The sequence below is a fragment of the Lacerta agilis genome, chromosome 7 (assembly GCF_009819535.1).
Source record: "Lacerta agilis isolate rLacAgi1 chromosome 7, rLacAgi1.pri, whole genome shotgun sequence".
In the NCBI taxonomy this organism is placed as follows: domain Eukaryota; kingdom Metazoa; phylum Chordata; class Lepidosauria; order Squamata; family Lacertidae; genus Lacerta; species Lacerta agilis.
In genome coordinates this window covers 49,257,319-49,279,443 of record NC_046318.1, presented here as the reverse complement: position 1 = coordinate 49,279,443, position 22,125 = coordinate 49,257,319, and the positions used below count along the sequence as shown (strand labels likewise).

Sequence of the window (22,125 nt, the reverse complement as noted above, 5' to 3'; positions counted from 1 at the left end):
CTTCTTGGCATCCAATGCTCCCTACGAAAATCCAGAGACTCAGTCATCCATGGTTATTCTTCTTTCCCAGAGATTCATCTCTCACTCTCTCTGTTACATTGTCTATTGTTTCTCAGACCCTTCCTTTCCAGTTCTGCCTTGTATGACTGCTTCCCTTGGGTCTTAAGCCTTCCTAATTTCTCCCACTCAATTGCAGTTCCTATCTAGGTCACAGCTAACTCCATCCTTCCCATGATGCAATACAACCACGTCTAATTGCTTACAACATTAAGGAACTAAGAATCATACCCTGTGCCTGCTTCTTAGTTACTGAGACAAAAAAGTGTTTGCAGCCTGACAGCTATTTAACAAGTGAGAAGATCTGGGATGTCAACTAAAGAGTTGGTTGGGGGAGCAGCTGCTGCAAATAACTCCCCTACCCCCCTTCTTATCTATTATGGTGATAATGCGAATAACTTTCAAATCCTACTTCAAATTTCTAATCCCTCTAGCTTGACATGGATGATAGCAAATCAGAATAAAGAAAGTGGAGAACAGCAAATTCTATAATTAAAAATAAATGTGGTTTCTGTGGCTTGCAATATTCATAGGAATCACAGGTAAAAGATAATGGTGTAATTGAAGAGACAGTCAAATCCTGGTCACATTCCCTATCAGATTGTCTTTGTCTCTTTAATGGCGATCCTTTATAGAGGCATTGGTTATATCAGGCATAAAGCAGAATCAGGTCAGCACGAAGAGCTTGAATGCCATGGGTACTGACACACAGACACTCCCCCCCCCCCCGGTAAGATCAATATCCTCAGAACACAACAGTACTAGGTAGTATCTGATTTGCGGCAGGTCAATATACTCGTATCTCGGGGAATCCATGTATTCTGAGAAAAGGTAGTGCTGCAGACATGCTATTACCTATATTGGTTATGAATAATTCACTAGTTGAGGGAGAGGAAATCCCAGAGATCTTTAGACACAGGTTTCAAAAGCAAAAATCTCCAGAACTTTCACTGCTGCTATTTATGCTACACAAAGCATATAAAAAGTATGTAACAAGAAAAACTATAAACATCCCACCCATTCTACACAATCAGATTTTAAAAGTCCCTCCAGTACATGTTTAGGTTTAGGTGAAAGTTTGTAATTCTTTTCAGTCTGTGGAATAGAATAGGTGGGTTGTTGACTTGGTATTGTTTAACAGCATTGGGTTCACTTGCAACAAATGTGGTAAAGGCTTTTAGCCATCCCTTCTTCATGCCAACTTCCAGGGGTGACTGTATCTTTACTAGCCGCATGTAAATCCTGCTGAAGAAAATTCATTTTATAGATCTATTTTTCTAATTTTGAGTAGCAGATATCCATGACAAATCTGGTTGTCAGTATGAATTCTGGCATGCTCTTATTACGCATAAATTAATTTCCCTATTCTCTGTTTCCTATTATTCTCTCTCTCTCTCTCTCTCTCTCTCTCTCTCTCTCTCTCTCTCTAAAAACATTTATGTTTTCTGCAATTGTGTTTTGCTTCTGATTACACTGTTTCCTGGGTTTGAATTTTAAAGGCTTCAAAAAATAATCATTCCTGTTGTGAGTGAGAGAGAAAATATAATTTGCTTGTGGCTCATGAGACTACAATTGATTTGGCTTGTAATGCAGATGTCAAGAAGCTATGTAATGTTTCTTCATGTGGGCAGATGTAGTTAGTGGAAGTGTCAATAGCTTGTTGGATTTCAGGATCACTACCAGATTTTTCAGATCAACATTTGAAGGTGGCACAACAGCAGCAGTCAATCCACATTCCAGAACAGTTTTAAAAAATTGGCAGCAAGCCTGACCTTTATGCCTGGCAGCCAAGCTACAAAAATGTAGTTCAAATCACCACAATCTTTACCGCTCTGGATGTTCAAGCAGGCTGTTTATGAAGGTCCCTGGGAGTGAGGAGAGGAGAAGAAAGCCAACCTACTGCAGCCAGAGATAGGTGAGTCCATCTCAGAAAAGTCAAAATCCCTACACTCTCCCCTACATTACATGGCCCACAGGCATGCCATTGAAAACAAAATTCTCAACCATCTTGTGTAATGTGAGAAACACTTCACCCTGTGATATTGCAAATCACCTTTTTAGTTTCTGTGTCCCTGAGTCCTAGCAGTGGCATGGCAAGTCACAATGGGTAAAATGTCCCTAAATATTAAGGGGGGGGAGAGTGCTCACCAGAGGTTATAATCCTGTGGCACTGCCAGGCATAACATGCAATGTGGCCCTAGCATTCACAGCTAGAAAGGACTGGGTCTTCTAGATTTGATAGGTATTGAAATCTACCAATAGAAAGCCTGAGTGAAACATCAGCATCCTTTCTCCATCAGTACAGCCTTGGCAAAGGCACAGAAAGAGATTTTGAGTAGCTCACTGCACCCTATGAGCTACATGAAAAATTCTTTCTAACCTTCAGAAATGGACAGTCACTCCTGCTGTGATTAGAAAGGGTTCTGTTTATCCTGTCCTTCCAAGGACACTTCCAATAGTTCCAAGACAGTTCTAACATGAAAGCAGTATGGTCCAGTTACAGTTACAGAAATATTTTAGTAAAGTGTGTCCTAAACTTTCAAGCTAGCATAATTTGCCTGCAAGTACCTTGTAACTTCTTATAATGAAGCCCTTTTCTTTCTCTCCTTATTTCTTACTGGAAAACAACCCTTTTATCACTCTTCACAGACCCAGCTATGAATTACCTCTTTTACATCACTGTTCACAAAATGACATTTCAGTACCAAAAAATGTTGCAGAAGTGATATATGCCTTTCCTTAGACAAGATGTTTACTTTCCTTTCACTACCTATGATTTCGACAGAGGCATATTGTTTTAAAGACAAGGTTTCAACCAATTGCCTATAACTAATTGTCTTAAAGAAAACAATTTGCTTCTGCAGTTTCCCCTGCTCTCAGAGATATGGCAGAAAAGAGTATTCCAGCTGCAATTTCCTATATACATTCAGCTGATTTAATGATGAATCCAAAGACATTAGATAAATTTATTTGAGGCAGTAAATATAGGAGGAAGTTCTTCTCCCTACCACTGGAAAGAATGATCTTGTGTTGGTAGGAAATATGTCGCAAAATAATATTAGCTACCTGGAATGCATCTTCCATCCTGGGTAGAAACAGCTGTTCTCTGTTGTCCTTGCCAAGAGCTATTGGTCCAGCAACCCCTTTGTCTCCATATATCCAGAGAGTGACATTTGCTTGGGTTCCTGCATTTCCTGTCAGCACTGACACTTTCCATTTATCAGCTGAAGGAAAGGGAGACTCGCCATCTTGGATATTTCTCATATCTTCTGTGAAGTACAGAATGTCAATAGTGGTTCAGGATAAACATGAGTCGGAAGGCCATTTCCCAAAACACAAGGGAAGCAAATGACAGAGAACTGAAAACAACTGCAATATGAAGTACGGGTATGTGCAAATCACAGTGCTCTGGATAACTGATGTAACTAGTGTGGAAAACTTGGAAAGACAGCAAGTGCAGTCCTTGCAGGTGCTGGACAGTGCAGGCACCTTTTTGAGCTTGTAGTAAAGTACTCCATGTTGCAACTGCCATGTGTGATTAACTGTTTATTTGCAGCAGGTCACCAATTAGACACTGATTTTTTTCAACACCCCACCCCTTTTTCCAAGGGTCTGCAGCATGGAGCAAATAACTCAATCTCCCAAAAATGAACAGTGGTGCCCGACATAGTGATAGTTGCCATGGGAAACTATAATGATGAAGTCTCTGCCTGAGATGACAGAGCTGGTATCAGATACGGTCTTGAGGACTCCTAGACTGCTGGTTCTGGGAAACTTCAACATCCATGCTGAGGCAGCTGGCTCTGAGGCGGCTCAGAACTTCATGACCGCCATGACAACCATGGGGCTGTCACCGATCCCATGCACATGTCTGGCCACATTCTGGACCTTGTTTTCTTGAATGGGCAGGAAGAGTGTGATTTGAAGGTGGGGGGCATTGACATCAGTCCCTTGTCATTGTCAGATCACTTCCTGTTGAGATCTAGGCTGTCAGGACCTTTTCCCCTTCTCAGAGGTGGGAGGGGGGGCTATTAGGAAGGTCCGCCCCAGAGCCTGATGGATCCGGTGGGACTCCAAATAGCTCTGGGGGTTTTCCAGCTGATATGACTGGTGCCCCTGTCAAAGCCCTGACTGACCTCTGGAACACCCAAATGGCTCAGGCTATTGATACGATGGCCCCTGAGTGTCCTCTCCCACTTCGTGGAGTCCGTTTGGCCCCCTGGTATACTCCAGAGCTTAGGGTGAGGAAACAAGCTGGGACACGACTTGAATGCAAGTGGAGGAAAGATCTGAATGAATGTAACCAAACACTGGCAAAAGCGTTCCTTCTTAACCAGGACTTTGGTTGATTTAGTTACAGGTAGGTAGCCGTGTTGGTTTGCCGTAGTTGAAAAAAAATAAAAAATAAAAAATTCCTTCCAGTAGTACCTTAGAGACCAACTAAGTTTGTTATTGGTATGAGCTTTCGTGTGCATGCATACTTCTTCAGATACACTGAAACAGAAGTCACCAGACCCTTATATATAGTGAGAGGGTGGGGAGGGGTATTACTCAGAAGGGTGGTGGGAATGGGTGATTGGCTGATGGGTGTGGAAAACCTGTTGACGACTGTTAAGGACTGCAATTAGTCTTACAGGAAAAAGCAAGGGGTGAGATGGCTAAAAATAGCTTTATCATATATAGTGAGATAAAAAGCCAATGTCTGTATTCAGACCAGGTCTCTCCATGGTTTCAAGTTTGGTAATAAGTTGTAATTTAGCAACTTCTCTTTCAAAAATAATGGATTTGTGTGCATGCACATGAAAGCTCATACCAATAACAAACTTAGTTGGTCTCCAAGGTGCTACTGGAAGGAATTTATTATTTTTTTATTTTGTTTTGGTTGATTTAATTGTCATTCTATGCCCTTTTATAATGTGTGAGGGGGTTTAAGGGGGTTATTGGCTTTTTGTTTTTGTTTTATTTATTTTGTAGTTTTATATTTTGATTTTATTCTGTGATCCGCCCTGAGACCTCCAAGTATAGGGTGGTATATAAATTCAATAAACAATAATAATAATCTCTGGATTCAGTACAGATAAAATCTTCACCCAGCTCTTAGTTAAACTGTGGAACTTGCTCCCACAGAAGACAGTAACAGACTCTAACTTGGATGGCTTTAGAAGAGGATTAGACAAATCCATGGAAGACAAGGCTGTCAGCAACTACTAGTCAGGATGCCTAAATTCTACCTCCACTGTCACAGGCAGTAAGGCTATGAATATCAATTGCTGAGGAGCACAGGTGGGCAGAGTGCTCCTGTGCCCATCTCCAGCTTGCAAGCTTCCCACAGGCATCTGGTTGGCCACTGTGAGAACCGGATGCTGGACTGGATGGGCCCTTGGTCTGATTCAACAGGTTAGTCTTATAATCTCATAAAATAAGAACATAGCATAAAAGGAGCCTGCTGTAAACATAGTGAATGGACACTTAAAAGTACCTAACGGCATAAGATAAGAAGCAGTTGAGCTTGAGTCAAGTGTGCATTCACCTGACTGATGAACACTGAGAAACCTGATATCTGAATCATGGGTTACAGAAACCTGAACATGGGAGAAAGACAGTAAAACTGAAATAGCAGTTCTTCGTTTTAAAACCTGTGCAAGCTAATTATGGATTATTTGAATCATTTATTTCTCGAAGAATGAGGGTGTGTGTGAAATTTATGATTCAGAATCCGTTGGTGTCAGGAGTAGCAAATGAAGCTGACAGCAATCTTGTGAAATGTGCTATTGCAAAGTGGTTGCGGGGAGTGGATAGCAGAAGCTCTCAAAGTGTGATTCCACCTCATGTGTGATAGCATATCCACTGTCAGAACAAACACTTTCCTACTTCCACAAAAAGGTGGGAAAGCATAAGTACCATTTAACATTTATGGTGTGGAAGCCCTAGTTCTGTGCTCAAAACTGACTGCTAAAAAAAAAAAAGCAGCAGCAATCTTTCAAGTATACATTTTGAGCTCCGGAACAAAAATTAATATATTGCTCAGTTTGAAACACATAAATAACATCATCACTATTATTAGAACTTCCAATCTATTAAAAAAAAAAAAACAGAAGCAGCAGAAGAGAGAACTATTAAGCATAGGGCTGCAACATTAACTGATTAATCAAATGCAATCATTTAAAATTATGGAGCTCAATTAAAATATAGGACCCAGTTAACTGGGAATTGTCCTGACATCCTCTGAACTCCCATTTAAGATCACTCCAGACTTCCCTATGACAATTGTAGAGAAACTCTCATCAAGAAATGGGAAGGATGCCTAGAGATGGCTGTTGGCTCTGATTTTCTCAGCCTTATATGAATGGAAAAGAGCTGTGCTCTGCTGCTTCCTCCTGCCATCCCTGCCACTGGGAAATGGAGTGGGCCGCCACTCAACTGAATTCCTTAAGAATAAGAGAACTGTGGTGTGGAGCCTTCTCCAGGTGGTCCTCCCTTTTCCAATGAGAGGTGGATTTGTAGCTGGTTGAATGGCCATTTGTCATGTAAGCTCTATTTGAGATCCCTGCATTGCAGGGAGTAGGGCGAGATGACCCTTGGGGTCCCTTCCAACTTTACAATTCTATGATTCTATAAGGCTTTTGCCAACCTGCTCTTTCTCAGATGTTTTGGACCACATTCCCATCAGCTGATTGGGGCTGATGGGAGTTGCAGTCAAAAATACCTGGAGGGCACTAGGTTGGTGAAAGCTGGCATACACCATTAGTGATGAGTCAGTTATACTAGCTTGAATCTGATTACAATTGAGAATGTGTGCATTTAGACCAGAAACCTGAAGAGGCTGGAGGAAGAGGAAGAAAAATAAGATTGTGCTATTTGAAGTATTGAGGCAATGGGTGATGTTATGTGACCAAACTGTAGATAATGCCTGGGTCCTGCCATGTTGATGAACTTTCCTTAGAAAATCCATACGCAAATAATGCTCTGTAAGTTCTGTGTTATAAATAGTTCTTTGGAGACATGTAAACCAATGACATTTGTTTCCTACAGGCTAAAAATGTTCTACTCTGAAAACTGGATTTGATTGTTACCCTGGATTAGTCACACTTCAGGGGATCAAGATGCAAATTCACCATGACAAAAAAAATATTCTAAAGGCTAAATAGATGGGTAACTCAGGCTGCTTCATAAAATCTTTTTTTCCTTTTGTCTCTGGTTATAATGCATCTAGATCAAAATAAACAAACAGAAACTTATTCCCATAGAAACCTTGCAATCTAGTTGCTTTATATTTCCTAGCTGAAATTGTGAGCTAGTTCTTGCTGAATTTTTCATTGCCTTGTTTCTTGGGGCTAGATGCTTTATAATATAATTTATGCTCCTTTGTTTGAAAGAACATTAAACTTTATCAGGTTCACACAGTCCGGCTGTATGCAGGTTATATATCACCCTTATCTCTTTTTTAATTTTTGCCTTAAGCACTTGCATTTGAAGAAGAGTAGCTCAAAAGTAACTCCTAACAGTTATAAACATTGGTTGGTTGAGTACAGGTATTGGCACTTAGAGTGAATTCTACAGTAACAAATCAGAATTGTGTTAACTTAAAGGCTAAAGGCATAACATAGAAGCCAGCACAATCCATACAAAGAGAACAACCGTGCTACTTTAGATTTTGAAAAGACCTTGTGCTTTACTCAGGGTTCAATCATAACAACATTTTCCCCATTTTTTTTCTCTCCTCCCCCAATCAGTTTGGATGAACACGTTAGGAGAATAGCAACAACGGAGGTAAAGAATGTACTTTGTATGCAAGAGGCATACCCAATCCTGATTCAAGATTTTTAAAAAAGCAGCTATAACAATTTCCTGTGTGCAAGAAGAGTACAAAGAATGTTTAATGCACAACAAAGAATTGCGGACTGAATTAATTATCTAAAACAAAGCTCTGCTCAATCTCCTAGTAGCTCAGCTCCAAATGCCTAGCACCATATGACAGAGAGTTCATAACTAGGAATGGTGGAAAAAGTCAGTTCAGTCAACATTTGAAGACAAAATTATTTAATTTGCACTTTCCAAAACAATTTTGTTGTTGTTCAGTCGTTCAGTCATGTCCGACTCATCGTGACCCCATGGACCAGTCGTTCAGTCATGTCTGACTCTTCGTGACCCCATGGACCAGAGCACGCCAGGCACCTCTATCCTCCACTGTCCAAAACAATTCACACGTATCCAGATTTTGCAATGCAGTTGTACAGCTATGTGTACAAAAATGCATCTACTAGGGTTGGATTTGCATATAAATGCATATATTTGTTTTTAAAAAAGAAAAATGCATTGTATTAGGGAAAATTGCTTTGCAGAATGGTAAATATTAGGGGAACATGCATTGAAAAGTGGGTGTAGTAGGAGAAACCTGCACAAAAGTTGTGATGAATTTTCATGATAACTTTTATTTTTAAAAAAATTGTAAACTGGTGTGGAAACATGGATAAGTGAACTTAAGATTGGAAAGATGAGAAAGTGAAAGAAAGCAAAAACATTTGGCCATCTCTATCCATAACTTGGAGGGATTTCAGATGACATAAGCTCTATAACAGCATAAGGTCACCATCTGCAACTCACTGTAGAGTTTAAGTGGTGAGAAAAATCAAGTCCCATCAATTAGTGGCATATTGGGTTGGTGCCACCAAGGTGCCAAACTGAAGCAAGACAACATCAGTGCTGCACTATATGGCTATTGTTTTACATGTTCCCTTACTTGAGGGGAAAGAATCTGGACATCTGTAGGACACTAAATTTTGAGTTCCTGCTTGTTGGTGTTTGGATTCTCTGATCACTTCTTTCTGCAGAGCAGGCGTCGCAGATGTTCCCATAGGCTTCTCTCTGCCAACTGAAATTTAATTAAAAGGAAGATTAAAGGTCATCATATTTTATTTCTCTAGAAACGTCCCAAAAATTCAAGAGGACGATAGGTCTTGCAGTTCAATATATCATATTATAAATGCATTTTTTATCATTATGCATTGTGGAAGATATACATATTTGTTCTCCTAGAAGCTCACTTCTTAATATCTCCCTGCACAAAATGAGATGGTAATAAATTCCTATTACTGCTTTGGAAATCCAAGTCATGTGTTATCATCTATGTATGCTTCAAGTGGCCTGTCCCTGAGGTATATTCCACTACCACATAATTCTGTTTCCTTCTCTTTAAAAAGAAAACACTGTCATAAGCCTTCTTCAGCCAGAATTAAATGTGTGCACAGTTCACCAAGCTCTGCTGCTATACATACTGCAGCAGCAAAGAAGAATCAGATGTAGAGTTATAGATTTCAAATTGGCCACATCTTCTTTGAAATAAGCTGCAACTTTTAAAATCCATTGAAAAATTTAAACTTACAAATAATGCAATAATCAAATATGATCATGATGGAGAAGAGGTCTACCCACTCCAGTTCCCCTAGGGCCAGGCCTGGCTGTACCACTGAGTGACTCCATGGCCCAGCTCAGTTTTTTCCGTCAAGGAGGGGACTCCAGCCACACAGGCACTGACAAGTTCTGCAGGCCAGCTAACAAACCCTCTTCCATCTCTGAACAACAAGGCAGCTTCTCTACCTGCTCTTATATACTGTAACCCCTCACACCAGTCTCTAATAGGCTCTTTCCAGCACTCATCTACCTGCCAAGTTGTGACAAGAAATACAAATTGAACAACTGAAGTAATTTTTCCCAACCCGATACCCCCAAGAAGTCAAAAAACATGATAGGAATAGTTACTCCTCATAGCATGCCAAAAAAAAACCCAGTCATACCTGTGACCCACAGTGATGAGGAAAGGAAAAACAAATGCAAGAAGGTTAATGACTTGGCCTAAATATGATCCTAAATGAGACCATTTCACAGGATGGATCCAGACTTTGCCTTCCACAGATAGAAAGGCTGTTTCCATCCATGGAAAGCCTTTGATACAGCAAAAGGGGGAAGGTGATGTTTGTCTATTCCCCTCGCATCCTGCAGTCCCAGAGCGACTTCTTCCCAACCCTCTAGTACTGTGCAGGAGGTGGTGTTGGGGAGAAGAAAATCAGCAAAAGTCACTTTGCAGGAGCAAAGTCTGGATGCAATATCATGCATTCATTTATTTTTTCTTCAGAATGATAAAAAATATATCCTTTCCCTAAGGGCTCTGGCCAGGTAGTAATACTGTGAGATAAAAGTATGTGCATATAGATAGACAGATGTGTGTGCACACACATTAAACCTTGCTTACTTAGTCCACCTAAGAAAGTGCTGCAGTGCTGCATTGCCTCCTAATGATGCTTAAGTGGAAAATAACTGTAACAGATCTACCACCACTGACTGCCCTCAGTTAAACCCGTAGTGAACCTATTGTATGGTATGCCAATTAATTTAATTTCTAAATTACCACAAGTTATCTTTTTGGGTTCTTGTGTGAGGGAAAACTTAGTTCCCGTGAGGTGTTTTCAAGTAGTATAACAGACCCTGGGGATCACCACACTCTTTTTAACTGGTTGGGGAGTCTTCTCTTTCTAGAAGATTTCTCCCCTCCTGGCTGAGATGAGACTCAAGTAGATTGTATCTACACACCTGCTACCTCCCCTGGCTCAGACTCAGCCCTCCAGTTAACTCCAATCTGTATACTCCCCCAAGACACTCACTACAGTCTTACCGGTACTATCTAAGCCGTGGGTAGGCAAACTAAGGCCCAGGGGCCGAATCCGGCACAATTGCTTTCTAAATCCTGCCTGCGGACAGTCCAGGAATCAGCGTGTTTTTATATGAGTAGAATGTGTGCTTTTATTTAAAATGCATCTCTGGGTTATTTGTGGGACACAGGAATTTGTTCATTTCCCCCCCAAAATATATAGTCTGGCCGCCCACAAGGTCTGAGGGACAGTGGACTGGCCCCCTGCTGAAAATGTTTGCTGACCCCTGATCTATGCTATGAGGCTCCTTCCTCTAGCTATAGATATTCTCCTCACAGCAGATATTAAACTCAATTCTGAACCAAACTGCCTCAGACAAACCCTATCCTAATCGCTGTCTCCCATCTCAAATAAAGCCCTGTCTAAAAACTCCCTCAGAAACTGCTCCTCCCAAAGTGCTGCTCCACACCTCCTATTTGGTTAGCTATCTTGGTAGCCAATCAGAGAGAGGTTTCAGCACCCTGGTGGAATTCTGAAGGACTATATCACCAGACTCTGGTCTGGCTTTGCTGTCCATCACAGTTAACGTTCAACTAAAAGTGTCCCTCTAAATGCAATTCTTGACTGAGCCTGGTTCTAGGATGGTATATTTTGTAGACTGTATACTGAGAAACTGCAATGGGATACACGAAATGACACAGTCTCTTATCTGGGTTGCCCCTGCAAATCACCTGGGCTGCCTGATCAATATAATAACACTGAGTTGCATTAATTAAAATAGTATTAATGTTTGATTATTGCAAATGCTTCATAAACAGGCCCTGCATTAGTGCCTCAAATGCAGTTTTCATCTTTAGTTTCAATCAATTTTTTTTCTTTCTAAAAAGAATGCAAACAATATTTTTAAAGTAAAAGACCAACCATTTAGAATGTGACATACATTTGACAACTTGTGGGTAAAACCAAATGTTGCTTTCTCCAGTATGAACAACTGGTTTGGTCTGACCATTAGGCAGGAGACCTATATATATCCCTCTGTTTCGTGCAGATTCTAGGCTTACAGACCCACTTTCTAAATTCTTTTCCACTTTAAAATGACAGTCCACATCTCCTGTGCCCTGTAAGAAAGCAGCATAATAACATTTAATCAACTGAATGTGTCCACACATCAATACAAAGATTATTTTTCAGGTAAATTTCTCATTAAGGCAAGGGAGTTCATAGAATCATAGAGTTGGAAGGGACCCCTAGGGTCGTCTAGTCCAACCCCCTGGAATAAAGGAATCTCAGCTAAAGCATTCATATACAGTTCAACATACAGTGGTCAAAAGATGCAAAAAAGATGTTAAAGACAGAAGAAATCTGATTAATTAAATATGTGCAAACAAAACAAAGAATGCAGCCTACCAGAATCTCTCATGGCTGCTTGACCCTGTTCAACCTACAAAGAGCAAAACCCTAAGTAAAGCCAAAGATAGAACTGCTCCAAATTTGGTATACAGAACAACTTTAAAACATGGAGTGGATTTCTAAACATAACATTTCCTGTAGAATCTGACACAGCTTCCAAAATAGCAGGACTCCTACTGGCTTCCCAGGATAATACTTAAAGTAATATTACTATTTATCCTTCTAATAGTCTATCTCTATTCTGAAGAAGCCATTATTAAGAGCCTGAGAGCTCAGCCATCTTATTAATAGTACTGTTTGACACAACATTATAATGGCCATTTCAGTATATTCATTGACATTCACATTACTAAAGATCTACTGATACTTATTAGATGCAATACTTCAGGCATATTATAGGCAGCCATCCAGTTTTAATCAGCAATTTGCACTGACCTTAAAACAAGATTTAACATTATTATTATCAAGAAACCCGCAGTTAATCTGATCCATGGGGAGGAGAGAGACTCATAAGGTAGGCACACTCTATCTATAGCATGACAATCTGAAACATTTTACATAACCATGATTGTTACAAAGGTTGTTGTATAACCCCTTACAGAATAAAACAGGCCTTGTTTTCTTTAAAAAAAAAGTTTTAAGCTTTCATATTTTTATTATTATTTATTACATTTCTACACTTCCCTTCATCTAGGGATCACAGGGAAGTTTACAATATTAAAACACAAAAATACATAACATTATAACAATTCAAAAGGCCATAGATTATTTAATTAGCCAAAGGCCTGGGAGAAGAGGAATGTTTTTGCCCGCACCTAAATATATATTTAATGAAGCTGCCAGGCAAGCCTCCCTGGAGAGAGCATACCACAAGCAGGGAGCCACCACAGAAAAGGCCTGCTCTCGTGTTGCCACACCTCAGAAGGAGGCACATAAGAAAGAAGAAGAAGAAGAGTTTGGATTTGATATCCCGCTTTTCACTACCCGAAGGAGTCTCAAAGCGGCTAACATTCTCCTTTCCCTTCCTCCCCCACAACAAACACTCTGTGAGGTGAGTGGGGCTGAGAGACTTCAGAGAAGTGTGACTAGCCCAAGGTCACCCAGCAGCTGCATGTGGAGGAGCGGAGACGCGAACCCGGTTCCCCAGATTACGAGTCTACCACTCTTAACCACTACACCACACTGGCTCCCTCCAATGATGATTGAAGGGCCTGGGTTGGTTCATATGGAGTTTCAGAGAGCTCTCTCAGCCTGTGGCATTCCTCTATTCCATTGAGAAGCAATGGGCCTTGCCCTTAACCAGCTTCTTGGTTCCAGAGGCGTAGCAAGGTCAGGTGGTACCTGGTGTGGGAAATTTCTTGTCACACACCCCCACATTGAAATCTTTTTGTTGAGCTTTTTTTGGGATTCCAGGGTTTGCCTCAGTCATGGATAGGCAAACTAAGGCCCGTGGGCCAAATCAGGCCCAATTGCCTTCTGGATCTGGCCCACGGACGGTCCAGGAATCGCTGCATGGATCGCCAGCACACACATTCTTTCCCTTTCCCTCACTCTCCCCCGCACGGCGGTGGCGGTGCCTCCCCCCTCCTTCCTTCTCCCCGCCCTGCCTAGAGGAGGAAGGGGGCTGGGCTTTGTTGGTGCCAGCAGCAGCAGTGCTCGAGCAGTCGCCATTTTAAGCAACCCCTCTCCAGAGCCCTTTCGAGTGCCACTCATTGTCCTTCCGCCACTGCTGCTGCCGCCAGCCCCTGCCGCTCACAAGACAAAGGTAAGCAGCCACCGGGGCTCATTATGCTCTTGCATCATTTATTTATTTTCAAAATATAGTCCGCCCCCCCACAAGGTCTGAGGGACAGAGGACCAGCCCCCTGCTGAAAAAATTTGCTGACCCCTGGCCTAAGTTGTTGAGCTTTTTTTCCTCCCCCTTGCCTGGCTCCTTCGCATCCTCTCCCTGCATGCCTGCATGCCTTCTCCACCAGACCAGGAGTGCGGACCTATAAAAACAAAGGTGTAGGGGGGAATGCCGCAGCTCCCACCCTTCCCCAGGTGGATCGGGGTAGGCAGGAGTCACGGGTGGGCAACCCACTGAATGTCACCCCCCCCCCCCTGAGATGACACCCGAGGCAGTCCGCCCCCACCTTGCTACGCCCCTGCCTGGTTCCTCCCAGGAATCCCACCCTACTCAGGCCATAGCCAGTGGTTCTTTCATATTATGACACCTGTCTCATATAATCTTTACCATATTGCTGGGAAACAAAAAAATCATAGTACTGTCAAGTCTTAGCCAGATTCTTCTATGTTAGCACACTTAAAATTGCTTTCTTCTTGTGGCAAGTTATGTTCACATCCACAGAGAAAGCATGAACAAGAGCTCCTTACCGTTCCATTGCACTGCCCATCCTTGATCCTCAGATACATTCTTGGGTTTTTTACACTTTCAAACATGCAAACCCCAGAGCTGATTTTATGTACTCTCCAGTAAGAGTCGTCAGATTGATTTCCTGCTCCATTGCAGCTCCCATCAGGCCTCAGGCAGAGAGACTGGCAGTAGCTAGTAGTGAGCAAAATTATGGCACTGTTGTGGAACACTCCCTAGAAATCAGCAAAAAGAACCAGCTGTAAATAATATGGCCTTTCAAACAGCTCTGTACTTATTCACCCTTCATCCCAGTGCAGTGACTCTCCAATCCTTGTTACCCACAGCAAATCACAAAATGTTTTCTTTTTTATGGTGCCAGGTCACCCCACACATTTGATAGAAGCGAGTAAGGCTGAAATCCTATACCAGCTTACCTGGAAGTAAGCGTCAAATAACTCATTAGGACTTACTTTTGAGGAGATGTCATGTGTAGGATTGCACTTCCACTTGCTTCAGCCGGATTAGTAGATGCTGGGAGAGGGGGTCTGAGAGATAGTGGCTTGCTTAAAACCAAGCCTAAGTATTTCCTAGTTCTCAGCTCTAAGAGAAATGTGGCACTTGTGAAATGTGGCACATATATTTATTTCGCTCCAATTAAATAAAAACCTATGTGGGAAGTTTATCTTTTCACAGGAAAATAAAACTTGTGCTCTACTTTGCAAGTGGCAGCTTAAAAAAAAACACCAAATATTATTTCCATGTAGAAAAAGGGGGGGTGGGAATTACACATAAAGTGTGAAGCAGTCCTACATATCAGACTTGGTTGTTTTTATTTGTGTTCGTACACAACCTCACCTGCCTTTTGGTTGTGTATGGCAGAATTATTCAGGGCCACAAGGAACAACAAAGGGATTTAAAAAGAAACCCTAGCCTCACACAGTGACTTTGACGATTGCAGTCTTCAGCTCCACCTAGTGGGTGGAGAGATCTCTCTCATCTGTTGAAACCAGTTAAGGCAGGGGCTTATGACACACACCACCCAATTGCCTTTCTCTTCCAATCTTACCTTAACATGAACTACAAACTCCTTTGTCAGTCCTGCATAGCTGGTGGCATCATCAGCTACAGTGCCTTGGAGATTGAAAGTCACCGTTTGCCCTGGGTTATGGGCAGATTCCAGAATCGCACAACGACTTGGCTGAACGTGAACCTGCAGCTCACAGCGGACGTCGCCATTGTTCTAATAAGGGCAAGATGGGACTAATCAGTATATTAGACTGAAAACTGAGCCAGATAAAAAGTCATGGTTTTCTTTGCACCCAAACTGCAGGGCCAACTGCAGATTGCCATAAGCACCAAAGATCACCCTACGGTTATTCATTTATTATTTGTTATTTATTTCAATGATTTATAAAATCCTTAACACATTAGTTTCTATGGGGACATTTTCCTTCTGTTGCCTTCAGGCTTGCATCCTGACACTGCTGGACGCTGCAGGATTTCAAGTCTTCAGATTTCACTGTCTGGAGATATTAAGTATCCAGAGAATTTCACCTCTCTTTATTTCTTAAAGGGTACTTTAGCACCTTCAACAACAATGCTGCAAAAGGTCACACAGAAGGCTTCAAATCAGAAGGTCATACTCTAGAACCAAAGTCTCTTGGCAGTTCAGTTCAAATTTAAGATTTCCACCTTATCATTGTCTCCAGTAGAAACTATCTGTGACTTCTCATAAGATTGAAATCCCTTTATATTGTATTTATGTAGTAAAAAAACAGACATTATTAAGGCCAAACCAGCAAATATGATTTGTGGGATAATCCTCCAGCATTACAGGCATCGCTGTGGTTTTATGGATGGTGCGCTTAGCTAGAATGCTAAAAGCATAATATTAAGTAAATTATAACGGGTACTAATATGCAATAGTATAAAAATACAGCAGCACAGATCTCAGCTTTGGAATAAAACACTCTAGGCAAAGAAGACTTGTTTGTGGTACAAGACTTTTTAGAACCACACTCCACTGCCATCTGATTCTCTCTTTAAACTGTCTTGGCTTTTGTCAACTTGGTGCTAACTTGATGTTTTTGGACAACAACTCCCATCAGGCTGGGGAAACTGCACAGTCTATTAATCAGTTCCTGATCTTGCCATATTTTATCCTATCTGCTGAATACAATCTGTATTTTTGTGTGTGTGTAAATTCCCAGTATCAGCAGCATTAGTACTTTTGGTTATGCCAAAGAGAGAAGATTGAACCAAAATCATGGAGCCTAGTAATGCAAATCCCCCCCCCAAATGTAAGGTATTAACCTTTTATTTATTTCCACTTTCTCTGCATGATTTCAATCCAAAAGGCCCTCAAGAACTGTTAATGTGTCACAAATATAGCTTTTCCACTACGCTTCAGTGTGAATGCATGAAAGAAAGCTACATTGCTATTTTAAATAGTGAAAACAAGCAACTATTTTACTTCTTTCTTATTATTCACTCTAAATTAGTATCATACATTTGCAGGGACAAATCGTGAAGGCTTCAACAGTTTGAGAATAGTCACTTGAAATATACTGGCACAATTTGTCCCCTGTAATCTCATCCTGAAAACAAACATCTTAATATTTCAATATTTAGCTATTTATAAACAAAAACTGATTGCAAATGGGGGCAGGGAGGCAAACTTCATAAGATTCATCACATATGTCTGGTTTTGGTGACCACTATATTTGTGATACAATTTACATTTTTGGAAATTCATAGACACATGGGAAAAACCTGGGCAGCTTCATACCATTCCAGCAACTGAACCATGAGCAAAGCCAAGGGCTAGGTGTGGCACTGAGTGACTTTTAAACACACACGTGTTTCCTTTTTTGATGGTCACATCGAAAAGACCTAAAAATAAAATAAAAACAGAAGCAAAAAACCTGATCAGCTGTTTCGTAGCATTTTGTCTGGGATGTTCTCATTCTTAAAACCCAAAAGACAGCATGAAGTTTACTCCTTCTGAAATATATTGTTCCTCTCAGTGATAAAATGTGAGGCTTTTAGATTCTCTGGTGATGGTCCTGGTGGTGAAATTGCTATATCAAGGTTGTTCTCTCAGGAATGTTTATCCTTGTCTCGGTGCCATTCTTTGCTGCTCTGGGACACTCATGGTAATTAGCTATCTTGGGTCACTCATGTGGCAATGTATGGTGAAAATTTGAGGGTCTTGCTTATTTCTACTGCATGTTGTTGTCAAGTCTGAAGAGACAACTTTTATTTCATCTCTTTGGTGACATGCACCTAGTTTCATATGTGTGTGGAGGCCATGCATCACCACAGAGGGGAAACAGAATTCTGTCTTGAGAAAAGACAAAACAGGACATTGTACAGAAGCACAACATCACTGGCACAACTATATTCCATTGTATATTTCAACATAACAAGCCATATTGTGTTTCTCTATAGCAAGGGTCACCAACATAAAGCCTCTGAAGCCACTCCCTGTCCCCTTGGATGAGTGACATTATTTCCCACTTCCTCATTTAGCTCAATGTACTTTTCAAACCCCGAATTAATTCTATTGGATCTAATTTTTACCCAGTGCCCTCAACACTCACTTAAAAATCCAAATGTGCCTACAGGTCTAAAAAGGTTGGTTACTCTGCTCTGTAGGACAATAAATATCACCCATCAGTGTAACAAACATACTACTTTTTCCATGATCCTGGGATGAAAGAAAAGACAATCAGATTCACCCACTGAAAGGGAGAGGGAGAGGGAGAGGGAGAGAGAGAGAGATTGAATTTAGCTCAGTTGCTATTACCACAGAATCATATAAACAGACAGTCAAACATAACACATAAATGCCAGCATTTCTGGCACAGTGAGTTCAATTGGCAGTTGATGACAGCTACATTCACGTCATTCACGTCAAAGTACAAGTAGATAAATAGGTACTGCTCTGGCAGGAAGGTAAACGCCATTTCCGTGTGCTGCTCTCGTTTCGCCAGAAGCGGCTTAGTCATGCTGGCCACAAGATCCGGAAAAACTGTCTGCGGACAAACGTCGGCTCCCTTGGCCAGTAAAGCGAGATGAGCACCGCAACCCCAGAGTCGTTCGCGACTGGACTTAACTGTCAGGGGTCCTTTACCTTTACCTTTACATTCCAATTTAGTTCCCTATTATTACATTCCCTTCCAACCCAGACTAATAACAGAAGTCCTTCTCGCCTTTAGTAGTGATGTTAGGAGTCAGTATAATGGTCCAAGGAAATGTTTCATCTTAGCTTTGCTTCAACTACAACTTGTGGTGCAAACAGTTGCTTACCTCTGCCTGTCCTTACTGAGCTTCACCAGAGCTTATCCCAGACTGGTAAATGTAAAATTCTGGCTGTGTGCACACTGGGTGTTTAGTCTGCATCCACTACACTCCTACCACTGATTTGTGAAGCTGGGCACACATCACAATAGCCAAAATCCACATCTACCATGTACTGTAGTTTCTTCAGAAATCCTGCATTTTGATGTGCTTTCTGCCCCAAACCAGCTTTGATCTAATTTAAAAACATAAGCCATATGAGACATCCATGTCCTCTCCATGCCCACTAGTGTGACTAGACAGTGGGTGATATTGAAACACACCCAGCCATACTGATGTAAACAAGGATGTGCAAATACAATTTGAATCACAGTGTGGAGAAATGACCTTGCTGCAATGCTGCATGTTAAGCAGGTAGTGTACACTGCTGCTACCCGCACTTAGGTCTTACAAGCTACCTTCTACACACACACACACACACACACACACACACACACACGTAGAATTACAGGGGAAAGTGTCTGAGATGAAGAGAGCAATTTCCAGGCTTGATCTTTGCTGCTTCTCATTTGTGAAGCTACACAAACCCAATGTGAGCATTTCTGTGTGGTTCTACAGCCCATACGATACAACAAAGGCTCAACGGAGCTGCCTCTTCCTCTTAGCCTTAAAATGCGCAATGATATGACAAAGCAAAGAATTCCATTTAAATAATCTACTGTCCAAACTCTGTACTATACATCTACAAAAATGAGTTTAGAGAGTCCTCTTCACAAAAAGGGTAAACAAAAATGTACCATGATCACAAAGAAGAGACAGCAAAGTTACCATATTTGTCTTTCTTGTCACCACGGGCATGAACAGTTCCATCAGGAGCCAGGCATATGAATCCATGGGATACCTTGTTGTAAAACTGAAGTGTATTGCCTTTCTGAAATTTCCACTTTTCGGCTGCCCACTGGTTAAAGAAAGACAGACAACAAATCATCACACAAACGACAACACATCAAGTATCCTACACTGAATTAATATAAATTTCAAGTAGCCTATTGCTGTCTGCTCTGACTGGTAGAAGTTCTTCAGGGTGTCCATCAGAAGAGTTTTAGCCCTGAAACCCATGATCCCATGGAGATGCTAATTAAGGACTGTACCTTGTGCCTGCACAGTGCCCATTTCTACTACAAACCTATGGCCCCTCCCAAAGACTGCTCGTGTGAAACATATGGACAGCCACAGATGTTGTACAGCATGATTAAAATGGATCTAATAATTTTGTTTAAAGCTTTAAAAAGGATAGAAGATAGAGTTTTACCATTTCTGCTCTTTTGATTTCCAGCTCTTGTCCTGCAGGAATAAAAACACCAATATGAATAAAGTCTAAGGGGCAAATTTGCTAGAATCAACAAGACTTAAATCCTATATAATTCCATGGAAACTTTGTGATCCTATGCATGTTGATCTGGAAGTAAGTCCCAATGCATTCAATTAGGCTTACTCACAACTAAATGTGCATAAGAATACAGTCTCAGACTGATTAAGCCTTAAGGCCTTGAAGTGGGTATCGGTGCTAAACCTTAAATATCAAAGAAATTATATACTGGTTGCACACACAACCATCATTGAAACACCCAGAATGTGACTTTCTGTAGACACACCACAAAGTGCCATGGCTCATGAAATGTTCTTCTCTGACAGTGGTTTATACTTACTCCCAGCAAATGCGTCATCAAGAGTGACATACAGTTCTCTAACAATTTTGCCATCATCTTCTCCTTGATCTAGCCACCTTTGGGGGGAAAACACATTATATAATAACAATACATATTTCCATGCTGCTCTTTATAAACTCAAGTATATTAAAATGAACCTGAGTTATTAGCTTGGCCAACTCTAGATTACATATCGGAAACATGGTTGTGGGACCAGATAAAGGTCTACATTTAGGAAAAGACAAATATTTAAAAAGAGCAACATTTTTGTTAACTTCTCTTTCAGCAGTTTAATAATGAACTGGTGCACAGCTGTGTGAAAAATGAAAGCTACTACACACACAAGTACAGGCACAAACAATTCTTCTGTGTATGAAAAAAAATGTGATTGCCATAAAATTAAAACTGTACTGAAAGATCTCTACTGGATGAAGCCATTAACCTCTTGAGGGGTGTGTGATTTCTATTGATAGATTGGGGCCTAGCATTAATACAGGAAGATAAAAATCTGTATGTTAAAGGAAATGAATGGGTACAAGAACAAAATAGATATGAACGGGTCAGTCATAATGTTTTGTTGTGAAAATCCTGTGCACCCTAATAATAATAATAATAATAATAATAATAATAATAATAATAATAGTAAATTTATACATACATACATACATACATACATACATACATACATACATACATACCCTGCCTATCTGGCTGGGTTTCCCTTGTTCGGGAGCAGCCTTGTTTGAGAGCAGCAAGTCCCATTTGCGGTCAAATGACTTACTTTCAAATAAACTTGCATAGTACTGGGTTGCATGGATGAGATTATATTTAGAACAATTCATGCAATACAGTATGGGAACCTCCATAAAAAAGGCTGGCCAAATCTTGAGAGGGAATATTAGCTGGGGGTAGACCTGTGCTAAGGTCTATGAAAAGAGGATGAGTTCTGCTTTCATTGTTTTATGTGGGTGACTGAGGTAAAGAAATAATTACTTGTATTCCCCTAACACCCAACAAGCAACTGAGGAACTTTCCCCTCACATTGTATTTAATGAAGAGGTGTGAATGGGGCTAACTGTCCAGGAGGGGGCGATGTGGCATATCTAATCTCTCTTACATCAGGACTGAGAAATCTTTAGCCCTCCAGAGGTTGTTAGGCTCCAGCTCCCATCAGCTCCAGCCAGCATGGTCAATGAGCAGAGGCAGTGGAAGTTGTAGCCCAGCAATACTGCAAGAGGCACAGGTTCTATACCCCATGATTTCATCAAAAGATCATATGCAATGTTACCACCCATAGTATTTGACTACTAGATGCAGATAGCAGGTACTCTATAGCCTTAAAATTTTTGCTTCATGTTTTGAAACAGTAAGCCTTTTCCCATCAAACTTATCCATCCTTAAAGAAATCAGCTCTGAGTGCTCACTGGAAGGGCAGATCCTGAAGTTGAGGCTCCAGTACTTTGGCCACCTCATGAGAAGAGAAGACTCCCTGGAAAAGACACTGATGTTGGGAAAGATGGAGGGCACAAGGAGAAGGGGACGACAGAGGATGAGATGGTTGGACAGTGTTCTCGAAGCGACTGGCATGAGTTTGGCCAAACTGTGGGAGGCAGTGGAGGATAGGGGTGCCTGGCGTGCTCTGGTC

At 41.2% G+C, this 22,125-nt stretch overlaps 1 protein-coding gene across 1 annotated transcript in view; it reads right to left on the bottom strand.

Moving 5' to 3' along the window:
• Window positions 1-22,125, bottom strand: part of LOC117050421 (lipoxygenase homology domain-containing protein 1-like) — a 168,667-nt gene that overhangs the window by 136,043 nt on the left and 10,499 nt on the right. Inside the window, exons 8-16 of the mRNA XM_033156091.1 lie at window positions 20,481-20,557; window positions 20,084-20,115; window positions 19,600-19,729; window positions 17,258-17,361; window positions 15,536-15,709; window positions 14,490-14,702; window positions 11,644-11,821; window positions 8,798-8,929; window positions 3,124-3,281 (exon numbers count right to left, since the gene is read on the bottom strand). Of these exons, the coding sequence (XP_033011982.1) occupies window positions 3,124-3,281; window positions 8,798-8,929; window positions 11,644-11,821; window positions 14,490-14,702; window positions 15,536-15,709; window positions 17,258-17,361; window positions 19,600-19,729; window positions 20,084-20,115; window positions 20,481-20,557 (1,198 nt within the window). The remainder of the gene's footprint in view (window positions 1-3,123; window positions 3,282-8,797; window positions 8,930-11,643; window positions 11,822-14,489; window positions 14,703-15,535; window positions 15,710-17,257; window positions 17,362-19,599; window positions 19,730-20,083; window positions 20,116-20,480; window positions 20,558-22,125) is intronic.